The sequence below is a fragment of the Acipenser ruthenus genome, chromosome 21 (assembly GCF_902713425.1).
Source record: "Acipenser ruthenus chromosome 21, fAciRut3.2 maternal haplotype, whole genome shotgun sequence".
Taxonomy (NCBI): domain Eukaryota; kingdom Metazoa; phylum Chordata; class Actinopteri; order Acipenseriformes; family Acipenseridae; genus Acipenser; species Acipenser ruthenus.
The window spans coordinates 2501452-2528879 of record NC_081209.1 but is presented as its reverse complement, the minus strand read 5'-3'; the positions used below and the strand labels follow the sequence as shown (position 1 = coordinate 2528879).

At 49.6% G+C, this 27428-nt stretch overlaps 2 protein-coding genes across 5 annotated transcripts; both read left to right on the top strand.

Moving 5' to 3' along the window:
* Nucleotides 1–1199: 1199 nt before the first annotated feature.
* LOC117963141 (calcium-binding protein 1-like) lies at nucleotides 1200–13938 on the top strand. Of its 3 annotated transcripts, none has more exons than XM_058994289.1 (7): nucleotides 1200–2468; nucleotides 9386–9574; nucleotides 11430–11460; nucleotides 11604–11747; nucleotides 12337–12446; nucleotides 12805–12952; nucleotides 13067–13938. In XM_058994289.1, the coding sequence occupies exons 1-7, from the start codon at nucleotides 1719–1721 to the stop codon at nucleotides 13090–13092; spliced, it is 1398 nt and encodes a 465-aa protein (XP_058850272.1). In that variant the 5' UTR covers nucleotides 1200–1718; the 3' UTR covers nucleotides 13093–13938. The 3 variants fall into 3 exon arrangements, with proteins under 3 accessions (XP_058850272.1, XP_058850273.1, XP_058850274.1); XM_058994291.1 differs by lacking the exon at nucleotides 1200–2468 and adding an exon at nucleotides 6889–7235 and having other exon boundaries at nucleotides 13067–13936; XM_058994290.1 differs by lacking the exon at nucleotides 9386–9574 and having other exon boundaries at nucleotides 1202–2468.
* A 1762-nt stretch (nucleotides 13939–15700) lies between these two features.
* LOC117428363 (malectin-like) lies at nucleotides 15701–26148 on the top strand. 2 transcript variants are annotated; one of them, XM_058994293.1, is made up of 6 exons: nucleotides 15701–16446; nucleotides 19665–19843; nucleotides 21187–21363; nucleotides 21634–21691; nucleotides 22256–22489; nucleotides 25350–26148. In XM_058994293.1, the coding sequence occupies exons 1-5, from the start codon at nucleotides 16263–16265 to the stop codon at nucleotides 22486–22488; spliced, it is 831 nt and encodes a 276-aa protein (XP_058850276.1). In that variant the 5' UTR covers nucleotides 15701–16262; the 3' UTR covers nucleotide 22489; nucleotides 25350–26148. The 2 variants fall into 2 exon arrangements, with proteins under 2 accessions (XP_058850276.1, XP_033903144.1); XM_034047253.3 differs by having other exon boundaries at nucleotides 23062–26148.
* The last annotated feature ends 1280 nt before the right edge of the window (nucleotides 26149–27428 follow it).

Genomic DNA, 27428 nt, shown 5'->3' with positions numbered 1-27428 from the left:
CTCACTTCTGGGCAGACCGCTGGGTTATAAATACATCCGGTTAGACTGAAACCTGAATTATCAGGTCACCAAAGGGAACGAGTATGTGGGACAGCTTTTCCAAGGTGCCTCAGTCCTTCACTGCTGTTGAGAAACTAAAAGACAAAAAATAAACCTTCTTTCTGTGGCTCACTGGGTGGGGAGAGGAGGGGAGTGCTCAGTTCAGGTCACCAGTTTGACCAGTTAGACTGCAGCAACTGGATATTCAGACAGGACCACAGCATCCTACTCAGAGCGCCCCGCCTCCTTGAACCCAGATCCACAGGCTGCAGTACAGTGTGGTTGAAGGATGGGCTGGCTGCAGTACAGTGTGGTTGAAGGATGGGCTGGCTGCAGTACAGTGTGGTTGAAGGATGGGCTGGCTGCAGGGGGTGGGGATTTGCCCCACTTTATTTGTAGGAGAAAATAAAACCAGGCGTGTTACAGAACGGGTAAAACAGCAGAAGCTGCTGTATAGAAATAATGGAATGTTTTAATAACACGCGCAGTTGCAATGTTACAAACACGTGCATCTGACTCCTCTGCAGCCCTCATCTTCCCATCAATGAACAGTCGCAGATCAGTCATTGTCGTCCTGGGAGTTTGCAGTCCCTCTAGACGCGTGCCGTGCTGTTGGTTGTCCTGCGGCACGTGCAGTCTCCGGTACCGATGATCTAGACAGGGTCGGGTAGGCCCGTCCAGTACAGCTCCGCTTCCGAGCTGACAGACCGCGGACGTCTTATACGATGTTATACAGCACAGTGCGTACACAGTGTAACGCACCGCATATTACTATGAATTGGTATGCAGAGTGTGTGTGTGTCTCACTTGTATAAAAATGGTCATATACTTACATACATACGCGGAATAAATGAAGCACAGATGAAAAATATAGATTTAGAGGTTTCTTTAGAGGCACAGACCCCGCAAAAAAAGCCCTGTGGACGGTCCTGCGATAACTACATATTACCTGTCAGGAATCATTTGAAATGCTCGCTAGAGAGAAGGGTCGTCTGGGGTGAAGCGAGGGTACAGATTCGTCATGGCTCAATGAATCCTCAACTATGTTTGATTTATTTATTCTATTTTTTTTTTTAAAGAGAGAATGCCTGTCCAGTTCCTCACGTCCAGTCCCTGAGTTTATTACAGGTGCTAGATTATAGCCTCGGCTCTTTCCAAACCGAGCAAGTGTAGCGCGTTTAAAATGACCTGACGGCAAAGCAGGCGCGGGTCCCTGTGTGTGTGTGCGCGTCTGTGTCTGACCAACGACGCGCTGAAGGTATCTGATGTGATGAAAACCCCGAGTCCCGTGTATCAAAACCCGCTGATTCATTTTCATGAAGTAAAAAGTCTATTGTCTGCCAACCCGTCACATGGCTAAATTATACTGGGCTGAATGAAACACAAGGACGAGGGGCACACACAGAGCCCGGCACAATCCGGTACTGTACAGCGCTGTTCTGTGTTCATATCTACACTCTGCCGCCAGCTACACACCACACTACGCAAGACTCCTGCGCCCGCACTCTTAAACTAGCAGCTGGTTTTAAATACATATTACCGGATGCATCTTTATATCTCTTTTTTTAATAAATAAATAAATAGGAGACGAAGCTCCGTTGCAACTGACTACCTCAGGGAAGCAAATAAAAGGAAAACAAACCAGACCGAAATAAATAAATAAATCAATACAGCTCGACATGAGCTTTCTTCCAAAAAGCGAATCCAAAACGTCTTTGCTGAAATCGGCAGCTGCTGGGAGGAAAACGGCTTCCCACTCAGTCTCCGGGAGACGAAGCAACCTCCACCCTGGCAACCACAGCGGGAGGGGCGGCGGAGGAGGCAGAGCAGTCGAGTCGGACGTGAGCGGCGGCGGTCACGGAGAGCCCCGTTGGCCGGCTGACGGGGATGCCAGCACCCGCAGACCCCTGTGTCACCCGTGGGCCAGCCGGGAGAACGGGACGAGGCAGGGCAGTGGGAATGAATCGCATGCCACGGCAGCCCTCGGGCATCAGCCAGACCAGCATCAGGCGGCATCAGGACTGAGCGGTGTGGAGCAAAGCAAAACTTCAAAGCATCACCACCACCGGCACCATCACCATCACCACCGCCATCACAACCATCAGCACCACCCGACACCGGGACATCCTCCCCCCCAGCACATCGCCTCGGACCCCGGGCACCCAGACAGCCTGCCCGCCGCTGCCCCGCAGTCTAAACGGAAAGAGGACATGGCGCGGGAGAAGTCCAGAGCCGGTTCTACTCTGAGCGTCGCCTCCGACCATTCGGGGAACAACCAGCCCCAGACGCCTTCCTCCTCCCCGCTCGCCAAGTCTTCCAGCCGCGCGTCCGGGAAGACGTGCAAAAGCAGCACCAGCGCCGGGTCTGCAGAGACAGACTCCAGCCTGTCACATAATCTCAGACCCATCCTCAACCCGGCGTACGGCCAGGTAAGAAAGAAACGTACTGTTATTATTATTATTATTATTATTATTATTATTATTATTATTATTATTATTATTAAGTTAAAATAATTATTATGGAAAGGAAACACTATTTTTAAAATGATGTAGCCTATAATAATAATAATAATAATAATAATAATAATAATAATAATAATAATGTCATTTACAGTATGTATTCAGTTCTAGTGTATTGTAATCATTGTATTTAATGTGAAAATGAGTTTCTTATAGTGCCGGGTTCAAAGCTGTGTGTTGACTCCGCTTTGGGTAAATCTCTGTGTTCAGGAGGTCTAATGATTTGTTGTTGGCAGCTCTTGCATTAGTTTAAGCTTACCCGTTGCACACAGTTGTATCATTAATTGCACAGCAGTGTTGCTAGTACGAGTGTCTGTGATACATGTATGGAAACGGGTGTAGCGGTTCTGCTGCAGAAGGCGGTGCGCTATGATTCCACAGCCTGCAGCGGACACTCGCTCCGTTGAATTCCTGCCTCTGTGCGGACAGGCTCTGTGTGTGTGACTCACACCGCCTCTTTGCACACGCTTGTGTGTTTGTGTTGGCTCAGCGCAGCTCCAGTGCCTGGACCAAATCTAACAACAGGGTGTGATGGTCATTGCAACTCGCAGGAAGTCAGCTCGCCATTACAAACAATGCATTTGATTTTTGGTTGTATTAGTTCAAGTTGAACTGTACGTGTTGCTGTTCATTTCTCTTCCAGTGCTGGTGTCTGTGTGATGTTTGATTAATGGACAGCCTGCTTTAGATTGCAGTTGTCAGTTGATGTATTATTTGGGACCTTTGTATGCATATGTAATGCACAGCACTGACAAAGTGACCTGTATACAGTACAGACCATGTGGACTGCACAGCCTAGCCTGTGACCATGTGCTTTTGCCCCCATTAGTCTGGAGGGAGGGGAAGCCTCCCTTTCCATTGACTGATCCAGCTGCCCAGCCACACTGCCAAGCTTCCCCACTCAGGGAACAGGCTGTTTGCACTCCCCCAAGATCACAGTGGAAATGGAGTGGCTATCCGCTGATACTCTACAGGCATGAGATAGTTTGGTTGAGATATGGGGTGGTGGGGGAGCCATACTTTGAACCCCTGGCTTTGCTGTGCATGTCTAAATAGAAGTGGCCCCGTGTGTAGACTCTGTCTACGTCTCAACGCTCTGTATCCTCTCATTGACTGACAGGTGATTTGTACCGGGCAGGACCTTGTCTCTCGGTTTCCATGGTAACCAGCAGCGCTGTGCTTGTGTGTGTGTGTGTGTGTGTCAGGCAGCAAGCAGTCGTGCTCCAGGGAATGTTGATACCTGCGTGTGTGGCACTATCGAATGTGTATGTGAGGAGGCAGGCAGGCAGGCAGGCAGGCAGGGAGCTGTGCTCAGCTCAGCTCAGCCATGCTGTGCAGTGCGCAGCAGCAGTTTACTGTATTTCTTTTGATGGAATTGCTGGATATTCTCCAAAAACCGAGAATCTAGCCTCTGGCAGCCTGTGACTCGCAAGACAATCAGGCAGCAAGGTCAAGCAGGATGAGCACAGTCTGTCCTTCTCTTTTTCTCTGTCTCTCCTTCTCTCCCCCTCTCTCCTTTCTCTTTCTCTTTCCCCTGCTCCCCCCTCTCTCTCTCTCTCCCTCTCCTGCTCAGGATGTAAAACAGTCTGCTGTCTGATTCAGTATTGTGGAGTGAATGCCAGTCAGCTGGGTCATTAGCATTCCTGACGAGCATCCCACAGAAGCGAGACTCAATTACCTGCAATTACCTAGAAATGAGCGTGCGAGTCACACTGGAGAGGATCCTGGTGAGACTGCCTTCTCCTCCTTCTTCATCTCCTCCTCCTCCTCCTCCTCCTCTATATCAGTGCCATGTGATTATTTGTGAGCCCTGGCTAACATCATTAAACACAATTTAAATCTCGAGGAAGCGGGTCAGTGATGGACCAGGCCGGTCTTATTAAGATGCGCGCCGCTGTTCAGATCATTAAAATAAACCCCTGAAGGACAGCAAGTGAAATCAGAGCATGGGTATGTGATTGGCAGGCAGGCAGGCAGGCAGGCTGGCTGTCCTCAATGTACCTTGAGATGCCTCAAGGTGAAAGCAATGGCTCCGGTGTACAGACCCCCCCTCCTCCTCTCCCTCAACCCTTGGAGCAGTGTTTAAATGCAGGCTGTGGCCCCCAGGGGACCTATAGGACACATCAGCAGCATGTCACGTCTCCAGAGGGCTGTGATAAATATTCTCTTCTTGATATTCCTGCTGTGCTGCGTCACAGTGTGCTTTTATATTTGCTCCTAGCTGCTGTGATCCTGAGTGGGGTGACAATCGCAGCACCATGTACTGATATTTATAACATAGAGTTAAATAAGAAGCTCATTGCAACGTGATTTTACATCGGATACAAAGAGCTTCCCGATGGCTGCATCGCATCAATAGGAGGGTCTGCTGCTGTATATATACTTACAAACACATTTCAGAAGGGTCTTATTTTATTTTTGTACCTTGTAGGTCCTGTGCTGACAGTATCAGCTCTGTTTGTTTGTGCACTCTGCTGAATTGTTAATAATCGCCCCTTCTGCTTTCTCCCCCACAACCTCCTGCTGTACCACTGAGCAGGTGTGTCTGACCTGCTGGGTGCACAGTGGGGTTCAAAGCCTGGGTCTGATAAAGGAGGATGGTGTGAAGCGGTGAGGCAGGTCTCACTAACCTTGCCATGCCCTGTAAGAAGACTCCCGATAGCGTTTTAGCAGCGTGTTCCTCTGGGGGCAGTGACGGAGGAGAGGAGCGCAGAGCAGGCTGTGGGAACTGTGCTGCTGTGACCTCATTTCATTCAGTGCCATGGAGTATTCCCTTGCCTTTCCTCATGCTGCCGAACGCAGAGGCAAGCGATTGAATTGCCCTTAATGGGAAGCAAAAATCCTTTAGGGTCAACTCAGGAGGAGATGATCGTCATTTTCTTTCTGCATCTTCTGTCTGCAGTGCAAAGTAAACACAATGCTGCTTGTGCCTGGTTGGCAATATGTACTTCGATATCTCTTGCTATGGAAACTGGTGATTGCTTGTGACAGAAGGGAGGGGGGGGGGGGGGGGGTTATTTAGTGAATTCAGGTGACAGGTCCATGAAGTCCCAGTCCATTCTCAGGCTGGTCTGGTACAATATTAATGAGAATATAATACTCCAGGGAAAGGAATGAGGCAGCCCACACTGTGCAGCCACACAAAAACAGAGCAGTGAAGCGCAACCCCCTCTCTCTCACACTCCAAACCGGACCCCCACTCACACAGACCAGCGAGGACATGCAAGCAGGTAGGGCTCTGGGTTTGAGTAGCTCAGTGGTTAGAGAGCTGGGCTGCAGTGTGGAAGACGGTGGGTTTGAGTAGCTCAGTGGTTAGAGAGCTGGGCTGCAGTGTGGAAGGCAGTGGGTTTGAGTAGCTCAGTGGTTAGAGTGCTGGGCTGCAGTGTGGAAGGCATTGGGTTTGAGTAGCTCAGTGGTTAGAGTGCTGGGCTGCGTTGAACACAATCATTGAAAAAGGCAGGCTGAAATGGTAACATTAAGCCTATATTTGCACAATTTAACAACGACATGGAGCAGGATGATTTTACACAGTAATGAACGATCTCCAGCAGTGCAATGCAAGCTGTGTAAGCTGCATCAGCAACATCTCCTTTTCACCAGCATGAAAATATCCGCAGCTCACAATGGTGTTCCTGCCCCAGTGCCGAGTGCGGTTCCTGAAACTTCATAAAAAGTGTTTTGCTAGTGCTCTGAAGATAGCGTGTGTCTGTCGACGATATGAATTTGCCTATGTACAGTACGTGTGTGTGCGTGTGGAAGTAATGCATGTCTAAATACATCTGCGTCACTGTGAGTTAGGAGGCTGGCGGCCACGTGTGGTTGGGTGATGGGGGGGGGGCGTGTGCAGGTTGGAGTGTGTGTGTGTGCGTGTGTGTGTGCGTGTGTGTGCGTGTGTGTTAAGCTCGTGTCTGCGTTTGGATTAATGCTCCTTCTTTTCGCTGGCAACTGTGTGACATGTATGCCTGTGTGAGCCTCCTTCCTTCCTTCCATCCATCCCTCTCTCCCTCGCTATCTCTCAGTCTCTGTCCATCTCTCCGCGTGTTGGGGAAGGAAGCAGATTTCAAATCTAAGCAGTTGTTAGTTCAGAACATGCCTGCTCTGCTCTGGTGGATTTGTTGGCTCTCCACCTCCCCTCAGCCCCGTGCTCACCGGACCCCTCGTCTCTCCCCCTCCCCTCAGCCCGTGCTCACCGGACCCCTCGTCTCTCCCCCTCCCCTCAGCCCCGTGCTCACCGGACCCCTCGTCTCTCCCCCTCCCCTCAGCCCCGCGCTCACCGGACCCCTCGTCTCTCCCCTCCCCTCAGCCCCGTGCTCACCGGACCCCTCGTCTCTCCCCTCCCCTCAGCCCCGTGCTCACCGGACCCCTCGTCTCTCCCCTCCCCTCAGCCCCGTGCTCACCGGACCCCTCGGCTCTCCTCTCCCCTCAGCCCCGTGCTCACCGGACCCCTCTGTATGGCACTGACCAGCTCCACGTCTGGCTTTCCCCCTCGCAGGCAGGCAGGCAGGCAGGCAGGCAGCAGCAGCAGCCCTCCTCCTCCTCCTCCTCCTCATGGCAGTAGCCGGAGCTCAGCCCCAGTACAGCAGCTCTCCCAGCGTCTGCAGATAGAGTAGGTAGAGAGGGACGGGGGCAGAGTAAGCTATGGGCAGCTGTGTGACGTCTCCACTCAGAAGCCTGAAGGTAAGGTGTCTGCTTTACTTGCTTTACAAAGTGCTCTGCCTCTAGCTTGTGTGGATTCAAATTGATCTCCAATAGAATATTGTTGTGATGTTATCCGATTAGCTTATAAGCGAATATTTAATATAATGACCTCCCATAACAGAGTTGCAGTGCACTTGTGTGTAATTTGTTCAGTCAGGCACCCCTCAGTCCTCACAGTGCGCTGCGTGGTTGTTCCTCGCTCACCAATTGACCTGCGGATTGATTGGTTGATTCATTGAGTTATTGATTGAATGAATGAATGAACTCCGAAAGCTGACTGTAAAAGATGCCTCAAGAATATTTACGCAGAATTCAGGGCTGTGCATGGAATCATACAGCCAGCATATTCAATAGGAGAACTTGGTACTGGAGCTCAGCACAGTACAGTATACAGAACTCAGTACAGTACAGTCCTGGGGATCCGAGAGCCATTAGTACTGAGGGGCATTCAGTACTGATAGGGGTCTTCAAGATGGTGAATGCACTCCAGATGTTAATGAATTGAATGATTTCTCTGGGTAGGGAGTATTTACTCCTGATCGAGGTTCTCGCTTACACAGAGTACTTTTTCGCTCTTGTCTTGATAAATTGGCCGCAGACATAGCAAAATGCGTCTGCCGGATGCTTGCAGCCTCTTGATGCCATCTCAGAAAAATGCAGATATGTATCCACTTAGGCAGCTGGAACTAAACTGAACTGGTGGGCTTAAGGCCCCTGTATTTATACTACTATTTATACTACTGGAAAGTTCTAGAAAGTTCTAGAAGTTACTCCAAGTTTACTCAGCACTGAATCTATCTGGAATGTTCTGGAAAATAGGTAAATTTCAAAATATCACTGTCCTGGTCACAAAAGCAAAGTTTGTGGGGAATAATAGCCATTTTCTATACTTTTGAGGCATAAGCAATTGGGAAATAACACTTACTACCCAGGAACAAAAAAATAATAATAATTTGTTACACGGTGATACCCCTCCTGCCTCCAGCCCCTCTGCTGTTTTGAAAGCTTCTTTTTCAGGTTGCTATTGTTCAGGGCAGCAACACACACTTTCTCTTTATTCCTCCTTGCTGGTTGATTTGTTTTCTCTGGTAAAATGCATGGGTTTTTCATGCGCCGTTGCTTTCAGCTTGTTATCTAACTGTTCGGGGGGGAGCTGTCCTTGGGAGGAGGGTGGAGGGGAAAGGAGAGGAGAGGAGAGGAGAGTGGGGAGGAGAGGGGAGAGGGGAGAGGGGAGCAGAGGAGAGGAGAGGAGAGGGGAGGGGAGGAGAGGGGTGGGGAGAGGAGAGGAGAGGAGAGGGGTGTGGGAGGAGAGGGGTGGGGGGAAGGGAGGGGAGAGGAGGAGAGTTATTTATACAACAACAAATGAACAAGAAAAGGAGAAAAATGAAATGTCGTATTCCAGCAGCAGCAGCAGCAGCCGAGAGGATCACAACACAGCCGACCGGCAGAGCAGCTCTGACGTGATGAATCGTGAAGCTCTCTCTCTCTCTCTCTCTCTCTCTCTCTCTCTCTCCCTCTCCCTCTCCCTCTCTCAAGAGTACACAGATGCTCCGAGGGGCTCTGCACTGAGTGTGGCTGGTCTGTGTTATTAATCAGTGACATGAGGCTCTGAATTTCTATACTGTATAAGGCTCTGCTGGACTGGCAGGCTGGCACGGTCCTGGAATGTGTCTGAACTACAATACCCTGTTTACAAAGCCTTGCTCGCATCTACCACAAACTACACCCGGACACTTTCTTTCCTCCTTTCTCTCTTTCTTACACTTTTATTTTTCTTTCCCTCAGCAGTGGGGACAGTATGAAACCTTACACCAAGCCAGACCCCCCAAGATTTCAAGTAACGCCAACCCCGCCCCCCCCCCCCCCCGAAAAAAGCGCAAGCTGCACTCAAGCAACTGGGAAGAAGGCAGAGTAAAGTGTCTCTCCTCCTGTTCAGCTGAGAGGGAGGCAGCAAAGCCTGAGAGCTAAGTCTTGGTGAGAGAGGCTGGGAGTGAGCTCAGGCAGACAGGCAGACAGACAGACAGGCAGGCAGGCAGGCAGGCAGGCAGGCAGGCAGGCAGGCAGGCGGTTTAGTGGGGGTCTGTGAGGGGCCGCTCTCTAACCATGTTTGTGCCCCTCCCTCCTGGAAGATCCATCGGGAGGAGAAGCGGAGCTACAAGGCAGTGCAGACCTGTGAGGAGGCCGCGCCCCCCGGCTCCCTGCTCGACCCCTGTCAGGGCCCCCTGCTGGCTCTAGCGCAGAACTGCACCCTCATGCACAACCTGCTGGGACCCGCCTGCATCTTCCTGCGCAAGGGCTTCGCTGAGAACCGGCAGCCTGTACGTAAGTGTGTCGAACCATGAGCCCTGCCCCCTCCCCGCCTCACCCTAGCATCACCCCAGCCTCACTGACAGACCCTGAGCCTTCTCACTCCCCAGTCTCAGCCCCCGTCCATGCAGATCCTGAGCCCATCGCTGTCTCACTCCTGAGTCCTGCTCCATCACACTCACTTCCTCTGTCTGCCCCCCCCCCCCCCCCGCCCGCTCAGCAGTGTGTTGAACTCTGCTGCGTTCCCTCCCTCCCTCCCTCCTCTTCCGGCAGCACCGTGGGTTTTGATCCCAGGGTGCAAACAGGTGAGCCTGGACTGTCTGGAGTGTGAGCTGGCTCCTGTGCCTGTGCCGAGTGCATGTGTATGTGAGCCTCATGCAGCCCACGAGGGTAGACCAGGAGCGTGTTGCCCTGGCTCTGTAACCCCTGTCTGTGTGCAGCATCAGGCTGGCTTTGCAGCTTCCTCTCTAACCCTTGTGTACAGAGTCCCAGTGTTACAGAAGAACAGCCCGAGCGTTACACAACAGTCCATCGGTTATTGATTTGTTGCGTGGGATATTTTTATGCCTGTTAAGGTTTTTTGTGATATTTTTATTTGGATGATATTGCACCTTGAGGAAGTAGAGCAGGTAAAGCTTCACTGCGTACAGGGCTGCGTTAGAGGAACCGGACCGAGGCGCACAGATTTGTACTGGGCAGAACCCCAGAGGGGTCTTAAACCAGTGAGATTTAGTAAAGCCTGTTTGATCCAGAATGAATTTGATCCAGGTATCATTTCCTTGAAATCTGTATGACAAGAGTCTGTGTTGATCTGCAGCGCTCATCTATACATGTGATATACAGGAGGTTATTGATAATAATAATAATAATTAGAGGGGCGTGTCACCGCGTGGAGGGGGGCGTGTCACCGCGTGGAGGGGGCGTGTCACCGCGTGGAGGGGGCGTGTCACCGCGTGGAGGGGGCGTGTCACCGCGTGGAGGGGGCGTGTCACCACGTGGAGGGGGCGTGGAGAAACTGGCTACAGTACATGGTTTACAAACGAGAGATAACCAGCGCAGTCCTGGTGGGATTTTAACAAGGGTCTCGAGCTATCAGAGAGCATGGCTCGTGCGAGCCAATTTATAACTGGCAGGAACTTTCAATGCTGTCTTTTAGTTGATTGCCATAAAGTTATGTCTTTGTCTGTGTGTCTGTGTCTCAGTGTCTGTGTCTCGGTGTCTGTGTCTCTGTGTCTGTATGTGTGTCTCAGTGTCTGTGTGTCTGTGTGTCTGTGTCTCGGTGTCTGTGTCTCGGTGTCTGTGTCTCTGTGTCTGTATGTGTGTCTCAGTGTCTGTGTGTCTGTGTCTTTGTCTCAGTGTCTGTGTCTCGGTGTCTGTATGTGTGTCTCAGTGTCTGTGTCTCGGTGTCTGTATGTGTGTCTCAGTGTCTGTGTCTGTATCTCGGTGTCTGTGTCTGTGTCTGTATGTGTGTCTCTGTGTCTGTGTCTCGGTGTCTGTATGTGTGTCTCTGTGTCTGTGTCTCGTGTCTGTATGTGTGTCTCAGTGTCTGTGTCTCGTGTCTGTATGTGTGTCTCAGTGTCTGTATGTGTGTCTCCGTGTCTGTGTCTCAGTGTCTGTGTCTCGTGTCTGTATGTGTGTCTCAGTGTCTGTGTCTCAGCGTCTGTGTCTCAGTGTCTGCATGTTTTTGCACCCGGGAGAGAATGCATTTTATTTGCAAACACGCATTTAAAAACAAGCCCACGTGAATACCGATTGAGGAGGTTTGAATCACAGTGGGTCGTCTGCACTCCCTGCTGTATCGGTGACACGCACAGGTACCTCTTTCATTGCTGTCTGATGAGCTTCTCTCCCTGACTCTCTTCACAGGACAGAGAGCTGAGGCCGGAGGAGCTCGATGGTGAGTCTGTGTGTGTCTGTGTGAGTGTGTGTGTGAGTGTCTGTGTGAGTGTTTGTGTTGTGAGTGTCTGCGGGACGTTTTTTCTCCTTAACCCTGCAGGAGAGGCCAGTAGTGTCTAAGTCTCCCCCTTTCCCTCCCCTAAGAGCTGCGCGAGGCCTTCAAGGAGTTTGATAAGGACCGTGATGGCTTCATCGGCTGCAAGGACCTGGGCAACTGCATGAGAACCATGGGCTACATGCCCACTGAGATGGAGCTGATTGAACTGAGCCAGCAGATCAACATGAACCGTGAGTCTGTGTGTGTGAGCCTGTGTGTGTGAGCCTGTGTGAGCCTGTGTGTGTGAGCCTGTGTGAGTCTGTGTGAGTCTGTGTGTGTGAGCCTGTGTGAGTCTGTGTGTGTGAGCCTGGGCTACATGCCCACTGAGATGGAGCTGATCGAACTGAGCCAGCAGATCAACATGAACCGTGAGTCTGTGTGTGTGAGCCTGTGTGAGTCTGTGTGTGTGAGCCTGTGTGTGTGAGCCTGTGTGTGTGAGCCTGTGTGAGTCTGTGTGTGTGAGCCTGGGCTACATGCCCACTGAGATGGAGCTGATCGAACTGAGCCAGCAGATCAACATGAACCGTTAGTCTGTGTGTGTGAGCCTGTGTGTGTGAGTCTGTGTGTGAGAGTCTGTATGTGTGAGCCTGTGTGAGTCTGTGTGTGTGAGCCTGTGTGAGTCTGTGTGTGTGAGCCTGTGTGAGTCTGTGTGTGTGAGCCTGTGTGTGTGAGCCTGTGTGTGTGTGAGTGTGTGTGTGAGTCTGTGTGTGAGAGTCTGTCTGTGTGTGAACAATCCTACGCTGACAGCGTGTGAGCGGACTGTCCTCCTCCTCTGTTTAGTGGGCGGCCACGTGGACTTTGAAGACTTTGTGGAGCTGATGGGGCCGAAGCTCCTGGCAGAGACAGCGGACATGATCGGGGTGAAGGAGCTGAGAGACGCCTTCAAAGAGGTGAAGGGGAGAGGGAGACAGGAGAGGGGACAGGGCGCAGTGGGAGGAGAGGGGCTCTAGGTACTCCCACGAGGACAGTGTGGGGCTGTTTAGCTGTTTGTTTCGTGTGTGTGTGTAATAATCCTTAATCATGTAACTCTTTCTAATACAATTAGCTTTAATTAACGCTCTAGCTTCATTAACTAATAGATTGCTAATTTGCTTGTAATGGCAATGGATACAAGGCTGTGCCCTGATGAAGGCAATGCTAAGCATAAACGCTTTGTTTTTTAAAAGTATTTTTTGATGCAGGGTTCCTCGATTTTATTTTGTGTTCTCATGCTCCCATCTGTCCCCTGTCCCCTGTCCCCCCTCTCAGTTTGACACTAACGGGGATGGGGAGATCAGCACAGCGGAGCTGCGGGAGGCCATGAGGAAGCTGCTGGGACAGCAGGTGGGACACAGGGACCTGGAGGAGATCCTGAGGGACGTAGACCTGAACGGGGACGGCCACGTGGACTTCGAGGGTGAGACGTTACAGGGACTCGCAGCGTCCCTCACAGAGCTCTCCACAGGGCTGCGGCAGAAGAAGTGGAAAACGTTTGTCATTGAATTTCAGTTTCTCTCCTGCCTCTCTGCAGAGTTTGTGCGGATGATGTCACGCTGAGGGACTGGGCTCAGGAGAAACTGGTTTAAGGACTGGCAGGGCTCCCCCATTCCTTCCCCCACCTCTCCCTCGCTCTCCCTCTGATCAAACCCGGCCACAGGGGCAGAGAGCGCCCCCTACCTGCAGAAACTGGAAGACCACATGAGAAAAGCGACCAGGGGAACTCCGTGCAGCGACCAGACGCCATCTGCACCCCCCTCCCCCACCTCGCCATCTCTGTGCATATCTGAGGGGTCCCGGTCCCCCTTGTACACCGTCCTCTACCTGGAAGCTGCTGTCGGGGTCCAGGGGGCTGTCACTGTACCAATGCAGTGCCGTGTCGTCTGTGTGTGCGACTGGGTGCGTAAGCGTGTGGCAGGAGTGTGAATGCACGTTTATATCAGTGTGTGTCTGTCAGTCTGTGTGCGGGCGCGTTTGTCTTTGCCTGTGCGTGTGTCACAGTTTCTGTCTGTCACTGTGTGTGCGTGGGTGTGCACGAGCATGTGTATGTATGTCTATATCAGTGTGTGCGTGAGTGAGTGTGTGTGCAGGCGTGAGAATGCACTGTATGTCTATATCAGTGTGTGTGTGTGTGTGTCTGTGTGTCTGTGTGTCTCAGTGTGTGTGTGTGCTGCATGCCTGTCTCAGTGTGCGTGTGTCTCAGTGTGTGTATGTGTGTGTGCTGCATGCCTAGATTCATTTCTTATTATAAGTGTACAAGTTGATAATAAAGAAAAGGTAAATGGCAGGAGTGCTGTGGGTCTGATCTGTTTTCACTCCACCTGGGATCCGGGATGCTGCTGAAAAACTGAAATGGGTTTCACAAGCACCAACATGCACACGCACACGCACAGACACACGCATGCATTCAGCATCGCTGGGTTTGAGAACTTGAGGAAGCTTTTAAGAAATACTGACAGTTGAACCCTGGACAGTGCTGCAGGATTCAAACCACACAGAATATGGTGCCAGCGTAAGATAAAACCTATCAGCCCATCTGATGTACGGATTCTGTTTAAACACCAACAAGTTACAACAATGAAATCCCGTCCCTGTGTCTGGCACTGCAGTGGTTAAACGTTTTGTCTATTTTTATACTGTAAAATAGGGATGCAAATAAATCTTCTGAATGACTCCAGATCAAACTGACCTTTAGCAAATGGTTTATATAAGTAAGTGCCTGTCCCAGGCTGTCTGTTCCACTCAAGGTGATTCCTGTCACAACACCATGCTGGCGAACCTGACAGGTAAGATCATCCGGAACCGCTGGCTCTGCTCCTCTCGTCGTGAAGCGCTGCTGCCACCCAGTGGTTCAAGCAGGGATCGCTTCCCCGCACTGTCCAAGAGACGGTGATTTACAATATTCTCAACACCGCGATTCTGCGTTATCTTAAACAGTACATTCAAGAATAAAAATATGAGAGAAAAAAAATGTAATGACATTGTTCCTCTGGTCCAGTCTGGGGCAGGCTTGAGGCATGGAGACCGAGCTGCTGAACCTCTGAAGGTCATTAAATTGCCCAGAAAATTAATTTCCATTTGTACTGCTCCCCTCTGTAAGTCTGTCAAGCCTGTCAAACGGCTTCTTCGTGTCTCGGTGTGAGGTGACTTCCCTCTGCTGGTAGGAAAGCGGAATTGCTGCTTCACATGCAAAACGAAGGTGGTAATGTGGGTACACAAAAATGTGAATAACGATTCGTTTACAGAGCTGCATACCTGACGATACGCTACTTCAGTCTTCTCTAGAGGTCTATAATGATAGCAATATGAATTATTTTAGAAAGGGACCCCCAGTAACTAGATGATGGGACGCGGCCTCCGTTTTAAAAACATTCGATTATTTCTGCTACTGCATGGCTTGCAGTCTCTCAATGGCAAAGACATCACAAAATGGTCGTGCTTTCTTTACCAGGACTAATATTTCTGCATGTCTAGATTCTGAACTGCGTGCACTCGTTCCCTCCAGTTTCATCCTATTTATAAACACACACATATATAGAAAAAATAAATGCCACTGCCAGTAATACCTCTCCGAGTGCTTCCCGTTCGGCGTCTCGGTTGCTATGGAAACATTTTCATTCCTGCGTGCCTTTCAATCCCATACTGCACCGCACGCACGCTGCGCTGGATTAAGATGATTGGACAAGCCTGGACTATACCACTTTCTCATTGCAGGGGTGGACAGGTGACAAGGTCAACTTAAAAAGAGTAATTACTAGTTACGTTCTATGCATGTATTATAGTTATTTTAAAATATGATGTCATGACATGACAAACTACGTGTTTCTATGTTACACGATGGCGGGAAGCCGGACTGTTTCACTGTCAGGTAGAAAGTCACCCTCTGAAGTAATAAGATGTTGCACCGTCTTTCGCTTGCGGCCGGGTTCAGTAATTCAGTGGAGTCGGGTCGTGAGGATGTGGTAATCGGGTAGCAATCCAAACACGCATGCAGGAGCTGTTCTGTTTCGTTCGTTTTTTGCGTCCCCTGCAGTAAATAAATCCACTCGCCTTCCGCATTCTGCCCGCGGTCTCTCTCAACCGAACCCGGTCTGGGAAAGAACCCCGCCCTTCGCTGCAACCGATTGGTCGATTTCCACGACCTCATTAACATACTCGTTCCAATTCGAATCCCACGTGTCGCCGGCCTCCGCGGCTTTGTACTCGGATTGGACAGCGTGGCTCATGAATAAACACGCAGCCTCATTAATATTAGAGAAGCGCCCAAAAGTCCTCCCTGATTGGTCTTCCACGCTATCAATCGTGCTGCGCTCGGCAGGGCACCGGGTTAGGTTGGCTCTCTCAATGAACCTGCTGCAGACGCAATCAAACGCGGAGGCCTGACTGAAGTACCGTAGATATTATTAATTAAAATAAATAAAAATAAACACAGTCAGAGAAATAGGAGCCCGTGCGGTGGACTTTGCAAAATAAATACTTCTTATTTATTTTTTATTTATTTATTTTAATTAACATTTGTAATGTATGAAAAGCTGCGTCGTTTTGCATGCAGATTGATAATATTGCAGCAACGGGTATAGTTCGAGCGACACCGGAGATACACACGGAGTCGCACTGACCCGCCTGCGCTTTCTGTAAACGGTTTAGATTACATTGAATTCGTGACCACCGGCTGCCCCCCGGTCTCCCTCTGCTGCATCACCCCACACATCGCCAGGCCGGTGCGGAAGATGAGACAGACGGCCGGGTGCTGGCTGCTGTTATCCGGGCTGCTGGCTCTCTGCGGAGCCAGTGGCGCGCTGTCCAGCCTGGCAGACCAGGTCATCTGGGCGGTTAACTGCGGCGGAGAGGCGCACACGGACACCCACGGGATCCATTACAAGAAAGACCCCCTGGAAGGGAAGCTCGGGAAAGGTGAGTGTACCTGGGGTGCGAGAAAAGGGACGGAGGGTGTGAATACACGACCCTCTGTTGTTGTACGTGTCACTAATTCTGATGCTGTGCGCATGAGTACTGTGCCAGGGAAGCACCCGTGCGCCTTATTGATACTCGACTGTTTTAACCCCTTAAAAGGTATACAAGAATTTGAGCGGTACCACGAGGAGGAAACTGATCCAAGCTGTCAGTGCAATTTAAACCCGGTGAACTAATTGCAAAAATAAGAAAGTCAGCATCCGCTGTGTTTGACACACATGCCCCCCTGTGCCTCAAAGGGTCACGGAAAAGCTCTCAGCAGGACGGATAGTAAACAGTGAAATTAAAGGTCATTGGACAGCTAATCGGCGTGTTCATGTTTGCTGCAGAGAGCCGGCGTTCCAGGCTTATCCTCCCCCAGCCTAAATCTCACCCGGTATTCTGTCCAGAGAGGGGGAGCATTAGCCAGGCCAATACCTCTCCCCAGCTGGCCTGCATATTTAGAGGCTGGCAGGAAAGCACCATTCCCTTCTCTTAGTGATCAATCTGTAGACAAATATAAACACATAATAAATAATAATAATTCAAAACCTTTAAAACAGACAAGAGTGTGCAACTTTAATTTGCTCGGATTCTCTATGAATGTGTGGGTGTAAAAGCCCCTTCCTCACCCTCCCTCCGTTTCTCTAGTCTAGCCACTTTCTGAAATGGAGGTTGGTTTGAGGGCTGCGAATTGTATTGTAGTTTATTGTTCTCTATCTAAAGAGCCTTCAACAGTTGCTGATAACATTTCACACCAATGCAGAGAGCAGGAGTGAGGCCCTGTCACAGTTCCTCTTTTGCTTTGAGGGAGTGCATTTACTGTGCTTCGTCACAAAGCCAGAGCCCACAGACACACACACAGACACACGGTGAGACGCACACACAGACACACGCTGAGACACACGCACGCACACACACACGCTGAGACACACGCACACAGACACACACACACACGCTGAGACACATGCATACACACACACACACGCTGAGACACATGCATACACACACACACACACACTGAGACACACACACACACGCTCAGCTCAGAGTTCTTTCTGCCAGCTCCCACTCTGTGGCCTCTGTTTGCTTTAACTTCCTGTTAGTGTTTCGAATACGCTGTGTGTGTTTGTGTGTGTCAGGGTGGCTGTGATCCCAGATTTGAAACCAGGAAGTAATGAACGATGCATGCGATACTGCCTTCGTAAGTGAGCTTAAAGGAGGAGGGAGCAGATCAGTCTCCAAGCCTCCCATCCAACCTGGGCTGGAGGGGGCACCCTTTCTATTAGTGCGTAAGGGAGCAGTTCAGTTCCCTTGCCTCAAGCCTGCCCTGGTCTGGAGGGGGCACCCTTTCTCTTAGTGGGTGAGGGAGCAGATCAGTCTCCAAGCCTCCCATCCAACCTGGGCTGGAGGGGGCACCCTTTCTCTTAGTGCGTGAGGGAGCAGTTCAGTGCCCTTGCCTCAAGCTTGCCCTGGTCTGGAGGGAGCACCCTTTCTCTTCGTGGACGAGGGAGCAGTTCAGTGCCCTTGCCTCAAGCCTGCCCTGGGCTGGAGGGGGCACCCTTTCTCTTCGTGGACGAGGGAGCAGTTCAGTGTCCTTGCCTCAAGCCTGCCCTGGTCTGGAGGGGGCACCCTTTCTCTTAGTGGGTGAGGGAGCAGTTCAGTGCCCTTGCCTCAAGCCTGCCCTGGGCTGGAGGGCGCACCCTTTCTCTTAGTGCGTGAGGGAGCAGTTCAGTGTCCTTGCCTCAAGCCTGCCCTGGTCTGGAGGGAGCACCCTTATGGTGTGAGGGAAGAAGCTTTGCTAATAGATAGTCTCGGAGGGAGTGGTTAATTTAGTTAATTAATCAGAAATAATAAAAAAGGAAGTAAGTTCGAAACCCCCTCTGTCCTGCCCTCTGTTTGCTTTTGGCACAGGCAGACTGAATCACTCCTGCAGTGCCACCCAGCTAACTGGTGTGACGGGAAGAGGGAGAGAAATCCTGGGATTGGTGACAATTCACTGCAGCTGCTGCAGAGAAAGCATTGCCTTGCCTGGATTAGCTGAGGAAGGACACCCAGCTCACTGCTGCAGAGAGCAAGGGGCTGGCTGCAGGGACGAGGGGCTTTAGATTCAATACTCCAAATACCAACACAAGAATATCCCAAGCTGTCCCCTTTACAGGGTCAGATAGTATATTGTAGCTCTCATGCATGATTTCTTTACAGTAGTAGATTACGTTATCTCACAGCTAATAAAACGGTGCGTTTTAAAAGACAAAAGGACCTTGAATAAGCTGGATTTGACACCTTCACTCTTTTACAGTCGAACTGCAGCCTTGTTTAATGCTTTGGTTTACATGCAGCTCCCACTCCGTGGGTTCTAAGTAAAGCCTCCCATTGTTCAGAGCCACAAAAAAATAATGAAGGAATGTGTAGAGAAGCTGGGAAGGAGTGTAGATCGTAACCCCTTGCATGCAGCTCCATTGAGACATGCATGAGATTGCAGTTTGCACAGGACATTTGCATCTGCTTTGAATAGCAGGTGCAGTGTTATGTTTAGCAAGGAACGGGTTTATTTTGAACAAGACAATGTAATGCGGAAGTATGCTTGCACCCATCCTGCAAATGCAAAGTGAGCTAGCCAGGATAAAGGAACAGTATCTAACGCACCACACTGTGCAAATGCTGCCTGGAGTCCCGTCAGATGGACAGTATTGGGTGAGCTGTGTTTCAGTAAGTGGCACAGAGATGGGAGGTGATTGATTTGCAGTCAAGTGTTCACTTTGGTTGCAGTTCTGAATACCAGGGCTGTACAGCATGTGGCAAACACAGCGTGGGCTGTTTCAGAGTTAAAAATGACATTTCAGGAAGCAGCCGTAAATAGTGTTTAAACAAGGGTGGCAAAAAAAATGTAGGCGATTGTGACTCTTCATTGCTTCTCTCCTTTTCCTTCCTGTCCCCTTTCGTCCCTCCCTCCTCTCTCCACTCTCCCCCTCCCTCCCTCCCTCCTCTCTCCACTCTCCCCCTCCCTCCCTCCCTCCTCTCTCCACTCTCCCCCTCCCTCCCATCCTCCTCTCTCCACTCTCCCCCTCCCTCCCTCCCTCCTCTCTCCACTCTCCCCCTCCCTCCCATCCTCCTCTCTCCACTCTCCCCCTCCCTCCCTCCCTCCTCTCTCCACTCTCCCCTTCACCCCCCCGCAGCTTCGGACTATGGGATGCGTTTGCCGATCCTGCGCTCCAGCCCCGAGGATCAGATCCTGTACCAGACGGAACGCTACAACGAGGACTCCTTCAGCTATGAGGTGCCGATCCGCGAGGAGGGCGATTACGTGGTGGTGCTGAAGTTCGCCGAGGTTTACTTCGCACAGTCCCAGCAGAAGGTAGGCTCAGAGAGCAGCAGCCACAGCCGGACGGCTCTCGCTGGTCAGCGGCTTTCCTTCATCCCCAGGTTTGCTACGCTCCAGAAGGCTAGATCTCGCTGCTTCTGGGGAAAAAAAAAAAAACATCGCTCTCCAAAAAGATGGTCAGGCAGTCTCAAGACAAAATAGGCAAGATGTTTCCAAGGGGCGAGGGCTGAGCGTGATTTGAACATGACCAGACCCTCCTGAACACCTCTTGCTGATATGTACAGCACCTTGGCTGATTTAAGCTCACGGCAACACCCGGAATGGATCAGACAGCTATGCATTGGGAGTCTTATTTAAAAGCACACGCTCTGTCCTCCAGGTCTGCATTTAGGGAGCCTGTGGATCCAGACTTCAAAACCCAGGTGTTTCTGTAGCAGTGCAATGCTGAATGCATATTAAACAGGCCTGCTGTAACCCAGCATGCTAGCTCTGCATAGTCGAGTTTTCTTGTGTTCTTCTCAAAGCAACCTTGCGTGCAGACAGTGTTTATCCTAGTCCAGTTTTTTCAAAACATTATCTTCGTGCTTAGCAACGTTTTACTGAAGATTTAACTTAATCAGCCATTCTTTTTTATTGTATTGTTGATGGTGACCGGCCCAGGTGAGAGATGTTTGCTCGTTGTTGTGTAGCTTTGGGTAACGTCAGTGAGGCTGCAGATGCATTGCCACAGCACTGAAGACCCAGAGGCTGCAGGATGCAATGAAAGCGGCTTTAAATAATTCACGCTCTCTGCTTGTCTCTGCAGACACTCCTCAGTTTCATCTTGTAGGGTTTGTTCTTCTCTCACACACTTCAGCACTGCAGACACACAGGCTCTTGTTTAAAATCTTGTCAGATTTTTTATCTTTTATTTTTTCCCTCCTCCCCAACAACAAATAATAATAAGCATGTTCAAACTACAGGCATGTAAATACAATTCCTGTTGCATAGCAGTGCTGAGGTCTGTGAGAGAACAAACCCTGAGCTTGTTATCTATACAAACTCTTAGCAAAACCAGGAGTGGATCACACTGCTGTGCAATGTGAGTCTTACTTCCATCCCTGCAGTGTTGAATTCCAGTGGCTTGCATTAAGATGGAACTTCAGATTAAGAAATGAAGACATTGAAAAAGACTTCATGAAGGTTTTTTAACTTTCTGTTATTGAGTGTTTGATAGTTATGGTTTAAACCATTATGGCTCCTGTTGATTCAGACTGTGTTTCCCAACCCTCTCTCCCTCTCCCTCTCCCTCTCTTGCTCCCTCCCTCTCTCCCTCTCTTGCTCCCTCCCTCGCTCCCTCTCTTCCTCCCTCCCTCCCTCTCTCCCTCGCTGCGCAGGTGTTTGATGTGAAGCTGAACAGTCACTTTGTGGTGAAGGACCTGGATATCTTTGATAAGGTGGGGCACAGCACTGCCCACGACGAGATCGTCCCCTTCAGCATCGTCAAGGGCAAGCTGAGCGTCAACGGAGAGGTGTCCACCTTCAACGGCAAGCTCACCGTGGAGTTCGTAAAGGTCAGTCCCTCGCGCATGGGCCATTGGCCATACCTCTGTGTGCTTTGCAGTGCTGACCTCTGCTTTGCCATGTTTTCACTGTGCTTTATTACACTTTGATATGCTTTCACTCTGGTTATGCTAGTGAGAGGCAATACATTCATTTTAAAGCCCTGCTTTTTTCCCTCCTTTAAACAAATGCAAGGTGTTAGTGTTTTATTGCATACACAAAATTATTCACTGCCACTGAGCAACCTCTGTCTGTCTGTCTGTCTGTCTGTCTGTCTGCAGGGTTACTACGACAACCCCAAGGTGTGCGGGCTCTACGTCATGAAGGGAACCCTGGAAGGTGAGTAACTGGGAATTAGAGAGGAGGGCTGCTGGGGAAACTGGGACTCAATTGCTATAGGATTCTCCTTTTTCTTTTTCATTCTGGAATTCCTCTCTGGTTTCAAAGACACTGATCAGCACTGTTCCTCAGCTGAGATCAGTCCTTATTGAGCAGGATCTTCGAAAACCAGATGTTTAGAATTAAACTCGGCTTTTAAAATCGTAAGACCAGCGAGCACCCTCCTTACGTGAATGAAATGCAGCACCAGCATCTTGACCGTCTCAGGCCAGCAAACGATGAGGGAGAAGATAATTGAGTGATCCCAACACAGTCTGTCCCACGATGTTCATGTTCTAGACCTTGGTCATCCTTACCACGGGCACTGAAACTGCTGCCTACCTGTCCTGGCACACACAACACTATGCATCAGCACCAATGTGTGCCAACAATAGTGTGAAGGCACAATACAAACCTGAGGCAGTGTGTCGGTGTTCAGCCTGCGGGTCGTTCTCTGTGATCCCGTGCCTCTCCCTGGGTGTGATGTCTGAGCGTCTGTCTGTCTGTCTGTCTGTCTTCTTGCAGACGTGCCCAAGCTGCAGCCTCACCCAGGCCTGGAGAAGAAGGAGGAAGAGGAGGAGGAGGAGGAGTATGAGGAAGGAGGGGAGGGGAAGAAGACGCCGGCCGCCAAGCACCGTGTCCAGTCCGGCCCCCGCACCCCCAACCCCTACGCAGCCGACAACAGCAGCCTCATGTTCCCCATCCTCGTGTCGTTCGGAGTCTTCATCCCCACGCTGTTCTGTCTCTGCCGTCTGTGAGGTGGGAATGGGGGGCGGACTGGGCAGGAGGGAGGAGGGGGGGGCACAGCAGGGCCCCCAGAGAGAGAGGGAGAGGGAGAGGAAATATATAGTGAGAGAACAAGAAAATCAAAACAAAAGGAAAACCTGTTGGCGTAGAGCTACAGCATGGAAGCAGAGGTTTGAAGAGCTGGGGACAGGTGTGTGGGTGTGTGTCTCTCTGTGGGTGTGTCAGCGTGTGTCTCAGCGTGTGGGTGTGTCTCCCTCCCTTCCCATCAGCGTTGCTTTGCCTTGTTGAAGCCGGTGGGGTGCAGTGTGTCAGTCCCGTGCTGGGTGTGTCAGTGCTGCACAGTCCTGCACGGGGTGACGTATGGAACACAAGCAGAGGATCCCATGCTAAAAATGGATTCTAATTAATAATGTGTGTGTGTGTGTGTGTGTGTCTGTGCTCCAATGAACATAACCTTGCTTTTAAACCCCCCACCCCAACCACTGAAGAAACCCGTAGAGCTGCTCTGTGTGTGTGAGTGTGTGTTCAAACTGACTTCACGCTGGCCTGTCTCATAGTTTTACATGTCTTTTTTTAACACACAGTTCACAACATGATATTGAAAAATGACCCCTTCACCGTGATGCTTCAGCTGACTGCGTCCTTACTCTGCTTCACCGACTAGGAACCTGAACTGCAGTTCTGTTTCCAGACAGGGTCTGCTTGGAGGGAGGAGACATGCTTTCTTTCTGTGTGTGTGTGTGTGTGCGTGTGTGCGTTTCTGCGTGTGGTCTGTGTCTATGCGAGTGACTTGATGGTGCTGTTATGATGTGCTGTGAATACAGTGGAGATGGACGCTGTCTAAAGCACCATGTCTTCAGGACAGTGCTTGTGGACCCCTGTGCGTCTCCGTTGGCTCTTCACCTGCTGAATGGAATCGAGGAGCTGAGAGACATTGAAGAAAGAGGTCCTGCCTGCTCTGCAAACTGGGGGACTAGGGGACTATCCCTTCAATCGGATTGGTACAGAGGTGGGCAGGCTGTCTGCTCCGACGCATCCTATTGGCTGCCTCTACCTTGGGGGGGTGGGGTTGTTAAGATAAAGCCTCAGGCTAAAGGACTAACAGGACGTTCAGAGTTTTTGTTTTTTTTTACTTCTGTTGCGTCCTTTCCTCCCTCTCTTGCAAGGTATATTACCCTGGGAAGTGGAAAAGGTGCTGGATGACAGTTATTTTTTATTTATTTATTTTTGTCTTATTTTCTTTTCTGCCTGTAGTAGTAAGGTAACAATTGCCTTTTTGGGAATGGAAATGGAAGGGTGTGCTGTGTCTAAAACACCGCAGTAATACTGCGGTGTACACAAACAGCTGCTGTCTGAGTAGCCACAACTCTAGATTCCAAGCCCACCCTACCTCCCAGCCCGCCTCTTGCCATACAGAACGACGACATACAAAGAGACCTTGATTATCGCCAAACACCCCGTTATCCAAACTGAGTGAGTTTCCTGGGTTGTTCGGACCCTGCGTCTGCCTAGAAGCCTTAACCTCAACCAGGGTCTTTCCAGGGGCTGCATTGCCAGCCTAGCCCAAGTACTGCCCCTCCCTGCCTCTAGTCTGCCCCCAAACCTGCATGCAACCTTTGAACTGGAGATGTTTATCCCAGTTACGTATGGTACGGTTGCAAGCTGTCGGGTATGTACTTTGATATAGAATAGACTGTCAATCTGTATTGGGTCTAGAATACATGCATGCATACAGCACCTTGCTGTGGAGCAGCCACCTCCTCCCCTAGACTGTGGACAGCCTTAATCCGTCATCCCATGGCTGCTCCCCCAGAGCTAAGCCTTGCTCCAGTCGTGCCAATCTCCTCTTTATTGCAAGGGGCTGTGCCTCCCCACCTTCCATCCCTGCCTCCCTGCCTGCCTGCCTGCCTGCCTGCCTGCCTTGCAGACCACACTGCAGTTGCCCCAGACTCCCTGTCCATTTGGGCGCTTTTCTTTATTTTTGATTTTATTTTTATGCAAGGAACTTGGTGATGGTTTTTTTTTTCTCACATTGGGTTGCAAACGGTACTGTAAATAAATCTTAATATTTGACTTGGGAATTCCCTCATTCTCCCGCATACAGAATACTTCACTTTTTTTTTTTTTTTTTTTTTTGATTTTTTTTTAAATAATAAATAATAATAATTGAAATGTCATGTCATTAATGAAGGAATGTTTCCTAGGTGGGTGCTTGTGTTTTTAAGCATGTTAAATCGAGTCGCAGCCTGCACATGCGGGTTATACATCTCAGTACTGCGTTGTGCACTACAATCTCCAAAACACTGGTTTCTACCGCACGGCTCGCCCTGCTGCTGTCCGGTACAAAGGTTTTAAACAGACCTGCTGTGTCGGTGGCATGTATTTTAGTTTGTCCACCTCCTGTAATATAATCGATGTAGCCAGACATGCTGTTTGTGTAGCTGTGTCGGTCCTGCTTGACTGTGGGTCTGTGTGTGCGAGGGGCGGACACAGATCTGCTGTGTGTGTGTGTGCGAGGGACGGACACAGATCTGCTGTGTGTGTGTGCGAGGGGCGGACACAGATCTGCTGTTTTTTTTTTTTTTGCCTGATCCAGTGGTTTAGTTTGCAGGAGCCCTCTCTTCAAAGAGGAATTGGGAACGGTGAGAGAGCTCAGGGTTTAGAGAGGTTGAGGAGGCAGACACCTTTTCAAATAAAAATAAAATAAATAACGGATGGTAAAAATTAAGAAATGTTACCTGCAGCTTGGGCAAGATGTATTTATTATCCTGAAGGAGCTTTGAAGAACAGTTGTGATGATGTTCATCCTTCTTTTCAATGTTTGAGTTGCATTCATTTATTTTTAAGATGAATTCTGTCCCTTATTTCACAGGGTTAGTGGTTGGGTGATTGGGATTCAGGACCTGTAATGTTCAGGGAAGAAAGAACGAATCCTGTGCTGGCGCACATACAGATAGATTGTAGCAGTTCCCAGCAGCCTCTGACTGGTGTCGGTTTGGGTCCCCTGGAAGGTCCCCAGTGCAGAGACAGTCTCCAGATTAGCACACGCCCACACAGCGTGCCATTGGCTGTTGTTTCTCAGCTATTGGGTGCCTGTCGTTCCTGAATGTGAACTCCATTCACTGCCCTGACTGTGCCCAGATCACCTGTTTACACTGTAGCTGTTGATTACAAAAAAATGCCGCTTTGAAACAAATTTTTTTGTTTGTTTGTTTTGGCACAATAGGAGTATTTGTCATTTTTTGCTTTTAATCAGTGCTTTAATCACATTTTTTCAGAAAGTGCTTTATTCCCAAAGAAATGCTGCCATGTTGTCTCTCCTGTCAGCCAGCCACAGATTATTAACCAGGCTGATAATCACGCTGCGGATGCTGGCTACTGTAAATGTCTCCATTATTACTTTGAAATGTTTAATTAAAAAAAAACAAAACAAACAAAAAAAACAATTAGCTTTTTTGTTAATTTTTATTAACATTATTATTTTATTTTCTCTCAGGATCTTGGGTTTGAGGGGTTATGCTGTTTTTGGTGTTAATTTTGCACTGTGGTGACCTTTTTAAATTTTTTATTAGCAGTGTGTTACAAAAAAAAAATGTCAATCCATTTTTACATGAGTCCATTGTTCATAAAAAGATGCCTTTATGTCTTGAATACATGCACGTGTGCTTTAACTGTCTGCAGTCTGCATTTGTTTTCAACCTCTCACCACCTACACGGAGTGCTAGAACAGTCTAGAACCCTGCTACTCAAACCTAGAACCAGGGTGGGGCTCAATTCCAGCTCCATTATAAAATGGGAACGTAGACGGATTTAAATTTTAAAAAGTAAAATGACTTGGGTGCATGTTTTTTTTTTTGTTTGTTTCTTAACATTTATGTGAGAACACGTCTCCTGAATAAAAAAGGAATGTTTTCATGGGTGTGTGTTGAAGCGTTCATTATACGTGGTGTTCATGCCACCCTTCCATAAGCTACACGCTGCTTGCAACTTGTCACACAACTCCTACTGACCAATCAAATCGAGTCTCGCTGTTCCACAGTTGTTTCCCGGGTTTGCATTCCTGTGGATCACAGGCAGCAGGGAATCCTTAATAACTGTTGCCTGAAACGAACGATGCTTACCGTGTCCAATCAAAGCAAATGCTTTGAAGGAGATCCTGACAGGATCTGAACTGCTCTGAGCTTGGTGTGTGTTCATAGTTTTACATGGAAGCATTTCAGTCCTGTGAACAGCACTGCAGGGTCTTCAAGGGGAGAATGGATTTGGTGAACCTCTTGCCTTTGGTGGGTCGAAACCCAAGGATTTAACCAGAAAGAGAGTTTACCAAAAGTGTTTCTGACAAAGCAGATTTGTTTAATTCGACAGTTAATGACGTAAGCTTGTTTGCTGTCGAGGTCTGGTGAGGTCTGAGGATAATAAGCCTACCAGATTTGTTTGGTTCACTTCCAGGGGTATGATCTAAGCTGTGGAAGCACTGAATTGTCTTGTGGTGTTGTGTGATTGGGGGGGAGGGGGTTCCACAGTCTGGTAGCATCTTTATTCAAACCTCCTCTTTCCTCTGCCTTGCTGTGTTTCCGCACTGTGTACTGCTGTAGCTCTCTGCTCTCTTTTTACTCGCTTGCCACATGGTACTTCCCAATGAGTGATGACTGTTTTGTTTTTAATAAATGTGTTATTTTATCTAAATAGTTCTTATTCCGTCAATGTAACTAAAAAAACAAACCAAAGCCCCACTGTCTTCCACGCTGCAGCTGAGCTCCTCTACTCAAAGCCAGGGCTTTCCACACTGCAGCCCAGCGCTCTACCCGCTGAGCCACTCGACGCTGTAGAAGACATCGAAAGACAAAGCGTTGCTGTTTCTAGTTTGTCACTACTATGGAAATAGGAATAACCATTTGACACCCCCATTGTATGATTTCAGACACGTGGTTACACCATGCACCCGACCTGT